We start from the raw sequence: 15,197 nt of genomic DNA on the forward strand, positions 1-15,197 counted from the left end.
CTGCCAATGGCTGTGCATATTGACAAATTTTCAAGGGGAGAGCCGTCCCTTGATCTCTTGTTATTAGTTAACCATCATAGGTTAACTGGGTTAAGGATTTTAACTTAGACAACTGTTTTTTTCCTTCATAATTTTTTTACCAGGCACCTTTTTCTCTGAATGAAAACTCTATTAGTGTCTCTAAATTTCAGTTGACTATGCCAAAATTCCCATTTCCATTCACTTTTTTTAAGTGACATTTTGAGGTACAGTCTCAACAACAAGTACCAGGTCTGTCACCAGTCATTGATGTATTGGTTCAAACTTTATTCAGGAATTTAACTTTTCAATTATCTGTAGAACATTTCAGTATCTTCATTACCTCTCAGAATAACCTCGCTTCCTGAACATGGCATAATCCAGATTGTTGATCACCTATTAATGTCTGATAGCATTGTTCTTACCGTACTTTGAAGAAGTTCAGGCTTATTTTTTCAAATGCCTTAGTTTTCAGTGATACTAAATAGTATTAAATAGCAACCTCTAGCTAGCTTTCTGTCTCATTTACAGTCTTTGCTCTAGCTTCTCCTTTTTACATCCACCCTTAGCATTGCATTGGAAGCTAATAGAAACTATGCCAACCACTTATAACACCCAGAAGTAATCCTACTGATTGGGCTAGGATCTGAGGAAGCAGCAGGTCTGGTCTTCCTGTGAGGTTCTGGAAAGGAAACCTTCTGTCACTGTCTAATGCAACACAGCCTCAGGGAATCAAGCACACTTATTCGCACTTGCAGCCTTTTGAAGATGTGGCATTTATTTTTTCAGACTCTATTTGAAAACATTTTTCCTCCATGATTATTTTTTTTACAGAAAATGTTCTAATAATAGAGCCTATCATACTGGTATTGATTCTACTAGAGGAAAAAAAAATATTGAATATACTGTTTAATTTCTGGGGGAGAGGGGAATCTTAAACTTAATGGAAATAATTCATTTTATTGACTTCATTTGTTTTGTTTTAGATACTGCAGATCTATAAAGCTTTTACACCTTAATTTTTTTAAATGAGTCATAAGAAATATAAATCTTTATTCCTGCATATAGTCTCAAGCACCATATGGAAACACCGTTCCTAGATCTGCTGCCTATTTCTAACTCTAGTGTATGGTAGTATATGTGCCAAATTAAATGAACAGTTATCACAGATATTCCTTACATTTCTAGAAAGCAGAGTTGATTATATATGTACTAAAGTAAATCTAATATATCTACTTCCATTTTTATCAACCCAATATTTTTTTTTAATGACCACTAGGTTACTAAGGAATACTATTTATGGAAAAGATTTCCCAAATGCCAAATTTGATGATATCAGGAATTTAAAGAAACTGAATTACTCTTTTAAAGCAATTGGTTCTTTTGTTTTTTCTTTAAACCATTTTTAAGTATATAATTCAGTAGTATAAAGTACATTCGGAATGTTGTGTAACCATCAGCCCAGTCTATTTTCAGCACTTTTCGTCATCCCAAACAGAAACTCTGTAACTATTAAACAATAGCTCCCCACCTTCCCTCCCCTTCATCCAGTGGTAACCACCATTCTACTTTCTGTCACTATGAATTCCCCTATTCTAGATATTTAATGTAAGTGGAATCATACAATATTTGTCCTTTCGTATATAGGTTATTTTACTTAGCATATTGTCTCAAGATTCATCCATGTTGAAGCATGTACTGGAATTTCATTCCTTTTTATGGCTAATATTTCATCATATGTGCACATACCACATTCTGTTTATTGACTTATTCCCATCTTTTGGCTATTGTAAAAAACGCTGTTATAAGCATTGGTGTTAAAAAATTTGAGTCCTTGCTTTCAATTCTTTTAGGTGTATACCTGTAAATGGAATTGCTAAATCATGTGATTATTCTGTGTTTAATGTTTTGAGGAACCACCAAACAGTTTCCCAAAACTGTACCGTTTTACGTTACTGCCAGCAGTGCACAAGGGTTCCTGTTTTCCCACATGCTCCCCAATACTTGTTATCTTTCATTTTTTTAATAGTAGCCACCCTAATGGGTGTGAAGTAGAATTGATACATTCTTAATATAGTGAAATGTTACTTCTTAGTTTATAAGACTCTACCTGAGTCAGTAGGTTTGTCTTAACAGACTTAAACTTTGCAAATAAAATCTTTGTTTAAAATAATGATGAGGATGATGATGATTGCACCTGTAGATTGAGTTTTTCTCCCTCCAAAATGATATTTTGTTATTAACTGTAATAATTACCTTTGTACTACAGAATAAAGTATCATATTAAATTATAATAAGTAATTTGTAAAGGCTTTAGGCTTTTTTTAATGTTTGACTTTTATATAGCTATAGGAAGAATGTAAGATTAAGTTACAAATGATAAATTGATATATTTTAAATTATTTACATCAAAATTTGCCAAATTCTGATGAAACAAAAAATTGGGATTCATCAAATTCAAAGGTAAATCAGATTGTCTAGCTGTTACTTGGGGATTTAGAAGTAAAAGTGATGACAAAATATGTTATAAAACAGTATTTCTCAAACTTTAAAATACAGAAGGCTCACATGACAATTTTGATAAAATGCAGATTCTAATCAATAGGTCTAGAGTAGAGCCTGCCCTTCTCATGTTTAACCAGCTCCTGAGTAAAGGCAATGCTACTAGCCAGGGGAACACAGTTTGAGTTGCAAGAATTTAAAGTAATTAGTGCAGATAGAACTTAAATGGTAAAAATATTTTATAGCTCTTTAAGGCCAAAACAAAACAAAATTATAAATATTAGGTAATCTATTTGGAACTTTTAAAAATGTGTAAATTAATATAATTTTTAAAAAGCCACCGTGGTGGTATCAAGCTTTAGAATTACATTTTCAATTTCTCTATTGAAATGTTTTATCTCTCAGTAGTCGCTGTGCCTCACTTTTCTCCACTTTAAAATTGAAAGAGTACCTCCCACCTATTCTTTTACCTTGATGTTGATGAAGAATATTTTTAAATTGCTTTTTCTGTGTTTTCCTCTTTAGGGAGTGCCTTGGTGAAGCACATGAGCCTTGTGACTGCCAAACATGGAAAAATTGGCTGCAAAAAATAACTGAAATGAAACCAGAAGAACGTAAGAGGGATTTTAGATAACTATGCTACATCTTTTCAAATAGCATTCAAAAGATAATATGGACATATTTATTAGAGTCTTCATTTAAAAAATTTTCAAGATTGTTAATGCTAGAGTTCCCTGTTTAACATTACCTTTTTAACCAACATCCTTTTGGATTACAGGTTTTTTGTGAGAGAGAATTAAATTACAGACAGAGTCAATCCATGTTTCTAACTGATTTGTTTTCCAGCTTAGGACAAATAGGATAAACAGGTCACATTTAAGGCCTCCTACAGCCTCCCCTTTTATCCCAGGGTAGACCAACTAACTTCTTTCTACTTTATGGGAAGAAACGTATGATCTATAGTGAGAGGAAGCTTCTTATTTCCCTGGAAACTTCAATGGAAGATAAGACAAGTTAATTTATTGCTAATAGGTATTTCTGTAGATTTACTTATATTAAAGGCAATGTCAACTATTTTTATTGAGACTTCTATAAATGCATTATTTTTGTTAATCCTCACAGAAAAGCTATCAGGTTGATATTAGTAATCCCATTTTACAGATGAGGAAATTAACACTTAGATTGGATTGACACAGGGCACATTCCTGGTAAACAGATGGGTTTAAGTTAGCCTTCCCAATAGCAGTTTCTATATTTAACAAGTAAATATATCTGCTTTGTAATAATTTCTCATCTATTTATTTCTTTATTTGACTTTTTAGATAATGTAGTTCGTTTGAGGCATTGCAAATCAGGATTAAGAATTAATGCAGTAACTCTATACTTACAAGCAAAGTACATAGAAAAGATGATGCCAGCCCTCAAAGAGTGCAGAGGTTAGAAGGGAAGCAGTTAGACCATTACAATATCATATGATAACTAATATAGCTGGGTAAAGATGAGAGTGAGAGTACAAAGACAACAACAACTAAATCAGGTTGGGAGGGAGTGTGTAAAAGAATCTTCCTTCAGGCATTGAGATATCAGTTGGGTTTTAGCATATCTGCAGAGGCAGAGATATGGTAGTTATTCCTGTCAGCATCTGTAGTGACACTGAGAGAGACTAACGGCCATGAGACTTTACAGGCTTGTATTATGTCGGGCAATATTCCATTGCCCAAGACCCGGTCCTTAGCATTTCGGATTTATGAGATTCATTTTGTGCACTGACTTAGGATTACTCAGATCCATGGAGAAGAGGCTACTATGTAAATCAGAATACCAGTTTATTAACTGATGGTGAGGGGGATCCCTTCACATGATGAGAAAGCACATCCCTTATCAAGGAGCAAAGGGAAGTAGATAATCTTAGGAAATTTATGGTAAAGTCTGATTAAATATTTCTGTCCTGCACATTTATCATTCAATCAATGAAAATTTTTCTGAGCGCCTGCTATGTGCTAGGCACTTCCTAAATCAAGAACTCCTATATAGCTTATTCTTGTCTCTAGGTTCCTCATGTCTCTCTCTCGAGAGCCAGATATAGCTTGCCATTACTCTCCTGACACCCACCCATTTTCCCTATTCTCCTGATATGTATGGGGTCTGTATAAGTGTGAGTTCCATAAATAGATTAATACTATTACCTATAACATCTTTAAACATAACAAAACAATTGGATTTTGCTTTCTTTTCCTGCTCTGACACCTAGAGACATCTGTGTTTCTATTAGAGATGGTTTGCTATTGCCCACATACTTACATTTCTTTTTACATTTCTGGGGAGCTTAAAGTTAAGGTCCATGGAAGAAACTGCAAGAAATGAGGCTGGAAAGTTAGGTGTTGCCACATTGTGAGGGTTCTTGCCACATTGTCTGAGTTTATCTTAGGAAGCAAATAAGCCATACAATGCATTTTTTAAAGTAGTGAAGTGGCATTCTTAGAGATATTTTTATCAAGATGGACAGCTGGGAAGGGTAGACTGAAGGAGAAGTACACCAGAAGTAGGAAGGCGAATTTTTAGTTTGAGTTAGAGAGTGGATCATGATATCCTTAGTCAATTTAGGAAATTCAGATAAGGAGTAAGTAACTTAGGGGAAAATAGTGAGTTTTGTTATGGACATTTCGAACTTGAGGTACTTGCAGGACATATGCGCGGAGATGTTTAGTAGGATTTAAGAAGTTGTCTGCAACTCAGAAGAGATGCTGAAAAACCTTAAGAGTAATATATTGCTTTTTATGATATCTTTATTATTATTTAACATTATTTTGAGACTAGTTTATGTTAGAATACAGAAATAAGAAAGATGCACTCTATACTCTTGAAATGAATGTTTTAGAGGTGGAGACAGCTATATCCAAAACTAAGGAAAAAAAAGAGTATTACGTATGCTGTGAGAGAACAGTGTACCTGTGGTACATTGTGAGGGAGAGGAGGAACGGAGGCGAGAAGGTCAGTTATCTCTAGAAGAGGGTTAGAAAAAGCTTTATAAAAGAATTGATGCATAAGCCGCATCTTGAAAGTTAATAGATGTTCTTCACAGAGACCAGAAAAGGAAGAGCATTCCAGGCATAGGGTGAGGTAGGGCTGTGAAACAGCATGGCATATTCAAGAACTACAAATAATTCAGTACATCTAGTGCAAAGGAAAGTGCACTGAGAGATGAGACTGTCCAGGCAGGGACAGGGGTTATATACAGTGCTGACAGGTCTGACATTATCCTGAGACACTAAAAAGAAGTTTTGAGTAGGAGTGATAACTGAAGATACTTACTAAGTAAGATCACTTGGATGGAAGTGTGGATGATGAATTAGGAACTCTTGAAACACTAGGTAAAAATGCTGTTTTTGAGACAACTTCAGAGTGTTCACGAGAGAGGATATGAGGGCTTGAACAAGACAGAAGCAGTGCAGATGGGAGAGGAGAGATGTATACTGGAGTGTTAAGATGTCGTAATAAGTTGAAAATGTAGTGTACTTACTAGTTCCCTAAAAGAGTTAATGTACCACAAGAAGTAGTTAGTACAGTATATTATTAAATTCTGTAATAGAAAATGGCCAGAAGTGTCTGATTTTGAAATGGGTGATTATTTTTAGTTATTCTCACTATTGTAAAATTGGATCAATCATTCCATCCCCACTAATAAATTTTTACTAGGGAGGAAGAGGGAGAATGACCTAGCCAGTAAGTACAGGTTATTATTGGCACTGTGATATGATATCCTTACACATGACAGTGATTCTGATAATGAGGAGGGAAAAGAAACGGAACTAGAAAATGGTATACGTGGCATATACATGGTTACTTCTGGCGGCCAGAAATAGGGAGACCTCAGAATAAAAACTGAAGATCATCCTCAAAATGTTCTAAATAGGGTTTTAATTCAGAAACATGGAGGAACTTTAGAAAGTTGAATAGGAGGCAAGAAACTGAGGACACCTGAGAAGTGGTCTACCAGAATAGAAACCAAAGCCAAGACTGCAGAGAAAGTTCCCAGTTGCTGAGAAAAACCTAGGAGTTTTCTCACTGTCCTCCACACTGAAAGGTGTTAAGCAGTAGACTCCGATTAATGGCTACTTAAGTTTATGAAATTTAGGGTGAGGCTTAAAGCAAATAGTAATAGGCCAACTGTAATAATTAAGTAGAACATCATTATATATACAAAAATGATATTCCAAAAAAAAGAATATGATTAAATGCCCCATTGGGTTTACATATTACTTTGGCTCATGGTCATGTCACTTTGGCATACATATTTTCAACCAAACTTTTAGATTCATGAGAAAGATTTCTCCCTCATGCCCAATTTTCCAAATTCTTCGAATTATGAGACTCAAAAGGAGCAATATAATCTAATTAATGAAAAAAGGTATTAGAATATATACTGAAATCAGTTCAAAGAATTAATTCTATATAAAGATTCAAATATGGTTTTCTAAGTACTGAAACTGCCTTTGTGTCTAATCAAAGCAAGAAGCAGAATGATTTTATTTTCTGTGAAATGATGGTTTATTTATATAATTGTCAAATTGATTTTTTCATAATACATAATAAATGGTTATTGAATGGAATTTAAATAGTCTTTTTAATAATTCAGTCTTTAAAAGCAACTTTGTTTTCACTTGGCTCCAATAATAGGTCTTAGCTTCTGTTATACTCTAATACTTGATTAAGTAAAGTTAGTATTTCTTACAAAGGGACCTAAGCACACTAGCTTATAAAGGAAAGAAGATCAAGATATAATAGACATGTTACTGAAGTGAATGGAAAAGTATAGAAGTCAATTGGAGTGAAGACAACTTACCAGTAGATCGAAGGGAGATAAGTTATTGCAGGTATAAAGAACAGTATGTACAAAGGGTAGATGTACGAAATGAGCATGTTCAGAGAGCTGGAAGTAAAGACATTTTTTCCGGCACAAGTTTTTGTTGTGAAAATAGTTATTTCCTGAATATGATTTACTTCATACAACTCACTAGACTGCCCTTAGGAACTAGCATTCTCTCCAAGAGTGGGACAAAAACACTGTTATGTTGCAGGCCACACAGCTGCTCTGTTTTACTGGCTTTGTGCTTTATTTATTATAACAATGGACAATAAAGGTCACAAGAATATGTGAGAGTCTCTGAGCTAAAAATAACATTGATGCTGAAGGCAGGAGAAAGGCCACTACTTTTAAACAAAAATTAGACATTTGTACGTGGCGCTTAGGGTTTATAAAAATGCCCTTTGTAAACAGTGTTACCTCCCCAGTTTGACCTTGTTGGCCATGCCTGTTCACTTATCTCAGAGTTTGCCGTGCTGACACCCTAATCAAACCATCTTCTACCAAGTAGGTTTAGAACTAGAGTAGAGTCCGATCAGTTCATTGCTGCCCTTGTTTCCCTTTGCTATATGGAATTGAAACCACTGTTTTACAGTACGACAGTAGTTGCTGTACTGTTGTTGACACAGATTTAAGTAGGTAGGCACTTGAGATTCCTTATGGCAAGACAGCCCCACTCCTCCACTGCCAGGCTCCATCCAAGAGCTGCTCCTTGTCTCAGCTCTTCCAGTTCACACACAGCCACTTCCCAGAGATCAGTCAACCCAAACCTTTGTTCCCCATCCCTCTCAAGGGATTTATATATGGGGGATGGATAACTTTTCCTTTTAAACTTCAAACTGAAAAGAGTCTGATTTCTCCCCTGTTTTCAACATTAAAAGTAACCCCTTAACCTACCCTTCTGAGAGTATCTGTATGTAATCAGGGCCTTGATTGGATGGGCCACTTTCAGTGATTCCAAAGTGATTTTTGGACATCTCTTTCAATAAAGAAAACTGGGCTTCCCTGAGCACATAGAGCTAGAAAACAAAACAACCTTGAATACTGGCACTCTTGCAGGAGAAAACTGTTTTTTAATTGTGCATCTAGAACTCTTTCCAGCCTTTAACTCTCTCCACTGGGTGCGGAAAGCTTATAGAATATAAAGTATAAAATTTAGAATCTTTAAAAATCGTGGCATTCCTTAAGGTTGCAAATTTCAAATAGAGTAAATGGAGTTTATGATGATAAAGAGTGTAAGGTCAGTGTGGGAACAGAAGGTGGAGAAGCTTGCCAAGTACAAAGTGGCAACATCATGAAAGGTTTTGTATTCTTTGCTAAAGCAATTTGACTTTGTCTTGTAGTCAGTAGTAGTCAGTGAGGAGCAACTAAAAGATTTACACAGATTTGTATTTTAAAGGGGTCACTGTTCAGGCTGTATTGTGGGGGTTGGCAGCAGGGAGAAGAAGCTGGGGAAATAGGTTGCTTTTATGTTTTAATTGTCTAGGCAAGAAGTGTGGAAGACCTTAGCTAAAGCAGTAAGAATTGGAAATGGAGAAGAAACAGGTATTAAAAAGGTAGAATCGATGAAATGTGGCGGGTGAGGGAAAGAGAAAGGTGCCCGAGATCATACTCTTCCTGGATTGACTCTGGGTAGATAATCATCTCATTTACCAGAGCAGGAGCTAGAGAAAAAAGAGCAGGTTTCGGGGTAGTAATAAGTTTAGTTTTAGACATGTCACACTGGATTCATTTTTAGCTTCTCTGAAATAATCATGGATAAAAAAAATTTTTTCATATTTTTTACTATGATAAAGACTTTCAATTATGTTTGCAACTGGCCTGTTTCAGAAAATATTATCTGAAGTAATCATTCTATAATTTTTTTGATGCTATAGTTATTTTAAACATAATGCTTTTTTTTTAACTTTGGGTTTTTTTTTCCTCAGTTTATTCAGACACAACTTTAGGGAGAAATCTCCTTTCAATCAGGTTTCATAAATAGAGCTTCGAATACAGCTCCTTCTATAATCATGCTATTTAGAATGAAGCAGTTTAAAAACTTTACCATAGAGTCTAATGGGAAAATAAATACATAATTAAAATTGAGAGACAACCTGCAAAGAAAATTTTGAGATTTTTTTCCCCTCACAGTTGTACACTAAATCATTTATTTTTGTGTTTGTGTTTAATATGCCACAGTTGTGGGAGTTAGCGAAGCTTATGAAGATGCTGCCAATTGTCTCTGGTTGTTAACTAACTCAAAGCCTTGTGCTAACTGTAAGTCTCCAATACAGAAGAATGAGGGATGCAATCACATGCAGTGTGCTAAGGTAAGAAGTTAAAGAGGATTTTGAGTGTTTTGCAGTTGGAATCTTAATTTAAATGTTAATTAATCCAAAGAAGAAATGTTCTAAGCATAAAAATCTTTTTGGGTTTCAGATGAATTCTAGGAGACTGCATTCTGCATTCTTTGTTGAATAAAATAAGTGTTAATTCATATTACTAAATTTTACACTAATAGTGAATGTTAAAAATAAGAATGATAATTCAGTGGTATTTGGCCAGAAGATCAGAACTGCTTGAATTCTTCCCTGCAAGTTATCTCCCCCAGTAAAGATCCTGAGAGAGTTTTGTGTATATATAATATTAAATGAAAGAGTACTGCCTTATGTAGATCTCTTGCTAAGCTGGTTTTAGAGCACACAGCTCAAGGCCCAGGCCAGGCGCCAGACAACCCCCCTAAGTCCAAATCTTAATCTTGGTGTCTATATATAGGTGTCGGTGTAATAAAAGGTACCCAAAGCAGTGGTCAGACTTTAGGTCTGCTGATGAAACAATCAATTAAATAAGTAATTCATTACTATATTAAAAATGAAAATGCCAGTCAAGATCTACTTGGCTGAAAAATAATTAAAATAAATAATTACTATTAGAAAGCTACCCTCCTGACTTAGTTGCATAGAAGGACATTACCATATTTAAAGCAAATATTCTGGAATTAGGTTGATATTTTATTAATACATGCCTACATTTATGAACATTTTTTTTAGGAGTTAGAGAAGGCTTCTTTAATTGAATATAATTTGCAGAGAAAAGTTAAAAGGCCTTCCAATTTTTTGCTTACAATTAAAATTATTTTTTTATGTTATTGTTAGTTTCAAGTATACAGTACATTGGTTAGAAATTTATATAGTTTTAAAAACATTTATTTTAAAATTATAATGATTTTGATTTGTTTTCAGTGGAAGTAACATTTATATAAAAATAATTATTTAAAATTATTGAGAGGACAATGTAATTTTTGTAATTTAGGTTGTGAAAGAAACCCAAATAGTTAAGATTACAATAAAATATATCAATGTCTTCTAAGTATTGCTTGATTTTTAACCTTGAAAGTAATAATCATTATTATTATGACTTTAAAAATAATGGCAGTTATCAGATGATTTTAACAATAAAATTAACATATATGGCTTAGACAATAATAATGATTTCCTAAGAAGCAAGAAGAAAAACTGAGTGCAACATTCTGAGCAAAATGCTTGAAAGTGCTTATTCAGCTGCTTAGGCCAAAATTATTTTATTTATTTGTGGTCTTATCTCCGACATCCACGTAAGTTTTTTCTTAGAAAATCTGACATAGACTACATAGATGTGTAAAGAAATACCGGTCGACCATAAAAATCAGCCATTGGAGCTACTAATAGCACCCAACAATAGCAAGTACTTAATTAATATGTATTTAGTGAGTGAACATTTTCATAAATTAACCAGACTAGTGATATAACATAATTTATCTTTTTTTTTTTAGGCAAGGCAACCCTTGGTTGACCTCACAGATTGTAAGGACCTAGTCAGCTTACAATCCCTTATTTTTTTTTTACTTTTTACGCCTACAGCACCTGGTCTTCTAGGTGGTCTCCCATCCAAGTACTAACCAAGCCCAACCCTGCTTAGCTTCTAAGATATGAGTTAAAAAATCATGAAAACAAAATAAACTTGAAGAAAACCAGGAGGAAAGATTTAAAAAGATAAAATTGGTGAATAAAAAATTGAAAATACAACCAATAAATAAATTTAAAAAGTTGTCTTCTGAAGAAAAAATAGATTAACCACTAAACTTACATAAGAAAAAGAAACAATATAAGAAATAAGGGAAATAATAAAGCAATCTAAAATAAGAGATAACTTTGCTCAGCTTTTGGGTTTGAAATGGATTGATTTTCAAAGAAAATATAATTTATTAAAACTGACCCTAGAAGAGATACCCAAACAAACCTATTCCCATAGAAAAAAGGGTGTTTCAGTGATCTCCTCCCTTTAAAGATCCTAGCAGTTTCACAGTAGACTTTTATCAAACCTTTACAAGAACGGATAATTCCAATGTCATTTAAACTGTCTCTGGGAGTTAAAATAAATAAATAAAAAGAAACTTTCAAATTATTATTATACAGTGAGTAGAACCTTGATACCAACCTTGACAAGATTATTAAAAAGAAAACTATAGATCAATCTTCCTTATAACAATGCATAGGTTCTGTTAAGATATTAGAAGGAGAAAACCTCACACATATTAGCAAACATGATTCAGCAGAGTACATTAAAAGAGTAATTGACTGTCAATTATATATCAATTAAAATTTTTTAATAAAAGGTAATTAACCATGTAGGGTTTATTCCAGGAATACAAGAATGGTTTGATATTTTAAAAGCTATTGCTGTACCTCATCTTACTAGTTGATCCTTGGAGAAAAGTCTCATAATTTCTGTAGATGCTAAAAAGTCATTGACAAAACAATCAACAACTATTCTTTATAAGACATTCAAAAAAAAATAGGAATAGATGAAATTTTCCCTAGCATGATAAAAAGAAATCTACGTCAGTCCAAAAGTTAACATGATATTTAGTAGGGGAAACTAGAGGTTCTCTCACTAAAATCAAGAGCGAGATAAGGATGCTCTCCATTACAGATACATTGGACTGGAGATACCAGTCAATATAATTGAAAAATAGAAAGAAATTGGAGATGTACAAATTAGAAACAAGATGATAAAATTATCATTTTTTCCAGACAGCATGATTGCATACCTAGAAAACCCACAGAATCAACTGAAATCAACTACTACAAACAAAAGAAGTTCAATATCTAGCAGATTACAAAATATGTAGAAAGTACTAGCCTTCGTGTGTACCAACAGCATCTAGCTAGAATATATACTAAAAGAGACTTTATTTATCTAGAAAAACACTTAGATAATTTACAAGACTTATATGAAGAAAATTTTAAGACCCCTATCTATAGGACACAAAATATGACAAATGGAGAGAGAACAAGGTTCTTGGGTAGAAAGATTCCAACAAAAATACCAACAGGTTTTGTTTCTGCATCTAGATAAACTAACTCAAAAGTTTATATGGAAGAACAAAGCAGGAATAGCTAGGAAAATTCCAAAAAAGAACAGTGAGGAGGAACTAGCCTTTTATAATAACTTTTATTATAAAAGTTAAGTAATTAAAATAGCTTGGTGCTGACAATTGAATCTGCAGATCAATTTAAAAGAATAGAAAGAAAGCCCAGAAAATAGACACAGATACATGGGAATTTAGTACATATGGTAAAGAAGGCATCTCCAACCAGTGGTTAACCTGGACTGTTCAATAAATGGTATTGAGATGACTAAAGAGTTGTGTGGAAAAATACGAAGGTGAATTCATACTGTACATGGCATACCTAGATAAAATCTGAATAGCTCAAAGATTTAAAATTAAAAAAAAAAAAAAGCATAAAAATACCAGAAGAAAACATAGATTTAGAATGGGAAGATCTTTCTGGCTCAAAATCCATAAGCATCTGGGCGGCAGGAGGGGCGGGAGGGAGGGGGAGAATGGTGGCATTTTCATACTGGAATGCTCATTTTTTTTGGCATTGTTTGTTAATTATGGTAATTAACGTGAAGATTTCTTTAAAAATGAGAAAAAGATTTTATGTCAGTTCTAAGAGACCTTTTAAACTTGTTCTCAATTTCAAAACCATTTGTCAGTGTTAACAGACATTTCAGAGACTGGCGGAGCCTTATAGACCAAAATAAGATCACCATGCACTTGAAAAATGAAACATTTGTCAGTACCTGTTTTTATTATTTGGAAAGATTATCCTATTGATATTTTAAAACATTTCTTGAGATTACTTCATAATATTATGACTTACATTTTAGTTTATGTAAGCAACAATTTTAAACTACTCCAGCATTTTTCCCTAGTGCAGATAAGATCTCCAGAGAGTATATGAAAAGAGGGTTTATCTTTAAGATTTGTTCGTGGTCACGCAGGCAGGATTGTTTAATCTCTACAAATTAGTAGACTAGAAAACAGAAATAATTTGCATATTAACGTAGAGAGATGTTTACATGTATGCTTTCTTTCGAAGTGCAAGTATGACTTTTGCTGGATTTGCCTAGAAGAATGGAAAAAGCATAGTTCTTCCACAGGCGGTTATTATAGATGTACTCGCTATGAAGTCATTCAGCATGTGGAGGAGCAATCCAAGGAAATGACTGTGGAGGTAAAGAGAACTGTTTGGCTAAGCCACTTAATACCTTTGGAAGTATTTTGCATTTCTACTTTTCCAATCTTCATTGTAATGAGGCATTAAATTGAATACACTTTAGAGTAGCCTTTAATTTAAACAAATAGTTCTATAAACTTGAGAGCTTTTTTCCCCTCCTTTTTAAATAATAAGTATCTTATAATAAGTATCTTAATCTAAGGTATTTTGTTATAGCGGCCAAGCAGACTAAGATACTTATTACATGCTATCACATTAATACTATATTGTTGATATTATGTTTAAATTATTTTTAAGTTATTATAGAGGCAGGCTGGGATATATAAGATTTATCTTCATGAACAAAAATTTCTCACAGTTCTGCAGACTAGGAAGTCCACAATCAAGATTCCTGCCATACAGATATTGGTGATAACTCTCTTCCTGGCTTGCATATGGCTGTCTTTTTGCTGTGTCGTTACATGGTGGAGAGAGAGAGCTCTGGCGTCTCTTCTATTTATAAAGTCACCAGCTCTGTAGAATTAGTGTTTCACCCTAATAGCCTTCCTCACCTCACAGGCCTCCAGATACAGTCACACTGGAGGTCACATTAGAATTTGAGGAGGACACAATTCAATCTATAGCAACAAGCAATGTAATAAAACATTGAAGATCTGATAAACATAGGCTTGAGAGGCCTTACACTTTGCCTTACACTCTGGGATTGTGGATTCAGTTTAGCACAGAGAATTCAAATGTTGGACTTTGTTCTGGGAGCCTTTAAAATGTGTTGGTTATTATTTTCTCTCAATAAAATAGTCAAAAAGTCTGCATTACTGCCTATTAGTAATAAAATTATTAAGTGACAAAAACAACTTAATAGCTAGTACTTTTATATATAGAAGTAATTTATGGGTTTTTGTTTCCTAGGCTGAGAAGAAACACAAACGATTTCAGGAACTTGACAGGTTTATGCACTATTACACAAGATTTAAAAATCATGAACATAGTTATCAGGTATGTCTTACATCATTTCAAATACACTGAATTGCACTGTTGTGGATAAATAAAGAGAATGATATAAATTATTTATTTATTTCTTTAGTTAGAACAACGCCTTCTTAAAACAGCCAAAGAAAAGATGGAGCAATTGAGTAGAGCTCTCAAAGAAAGTAAGTTATAAGTGGTATGTGTGATCATTAGTATAAAATAAACTTCCATGCTAAGTCAGTCATTTCATTAGTAGGAGGTTAAGGCCCTTAAAGGAATACATTATCTGTTCTCCT

General features: G+C 33.8%; 1 protein-coding gene across 3 annotated transcripts in view; it reads left to right on the top strand.

The window, feature by feature from the left end:
* Window positions 1-15,197, top strand: part of ANKIB1 (ankyrin repeat and IBR domain containing 1) — a 108,572-nt gene that overhangs the window by 80,489 nt on the left and 12,886 nt on the right. For all 3 annotated transcript variants that reach the window (XM_016161290.2, XM_016161292.2, XM_016161293.2), the window contains exons 10-14: window positions 3,046-3,134; window positions 9,566-9,696; window positions 13,795-13,929; window positions 14,842-14,928; window positions 15,017-15,083. In XM_016161290.2, coding sequence (XP_016016776.2) covers window positions 3,046-3,134; window positions 9,566-9,696; window positions 13,795-13,929; window positions 14,842-14,928; window positions 15,017-15,083 — 509 coding nt within the window. The remainder of the gene's footprint in view (window positions 1-3,045; window positions 3,135-9,565; window positions 9,697-13,794; window positions 13,930-14,841; window positions 14,929-15,016; window positions 15,084-15,197) is intronic.

This window comes from Rousettus aegyptiacus, unplaced genomic scaffold (genome assembly GCF_014176215.1).
Source record: "Rousettus aegyptiacus isolate mRouAeg1 unplaced genomic scaffold, mRouAeg1.p scaffold_m13_p_13, whole genome shotgun sequence".
Lineage (NCBI taxonomy): Eukaryota > Metazoa > Chordata > Mammalia > Chiroptera > Pteropodidae > Rousettus > Rousettus aegyptiacus.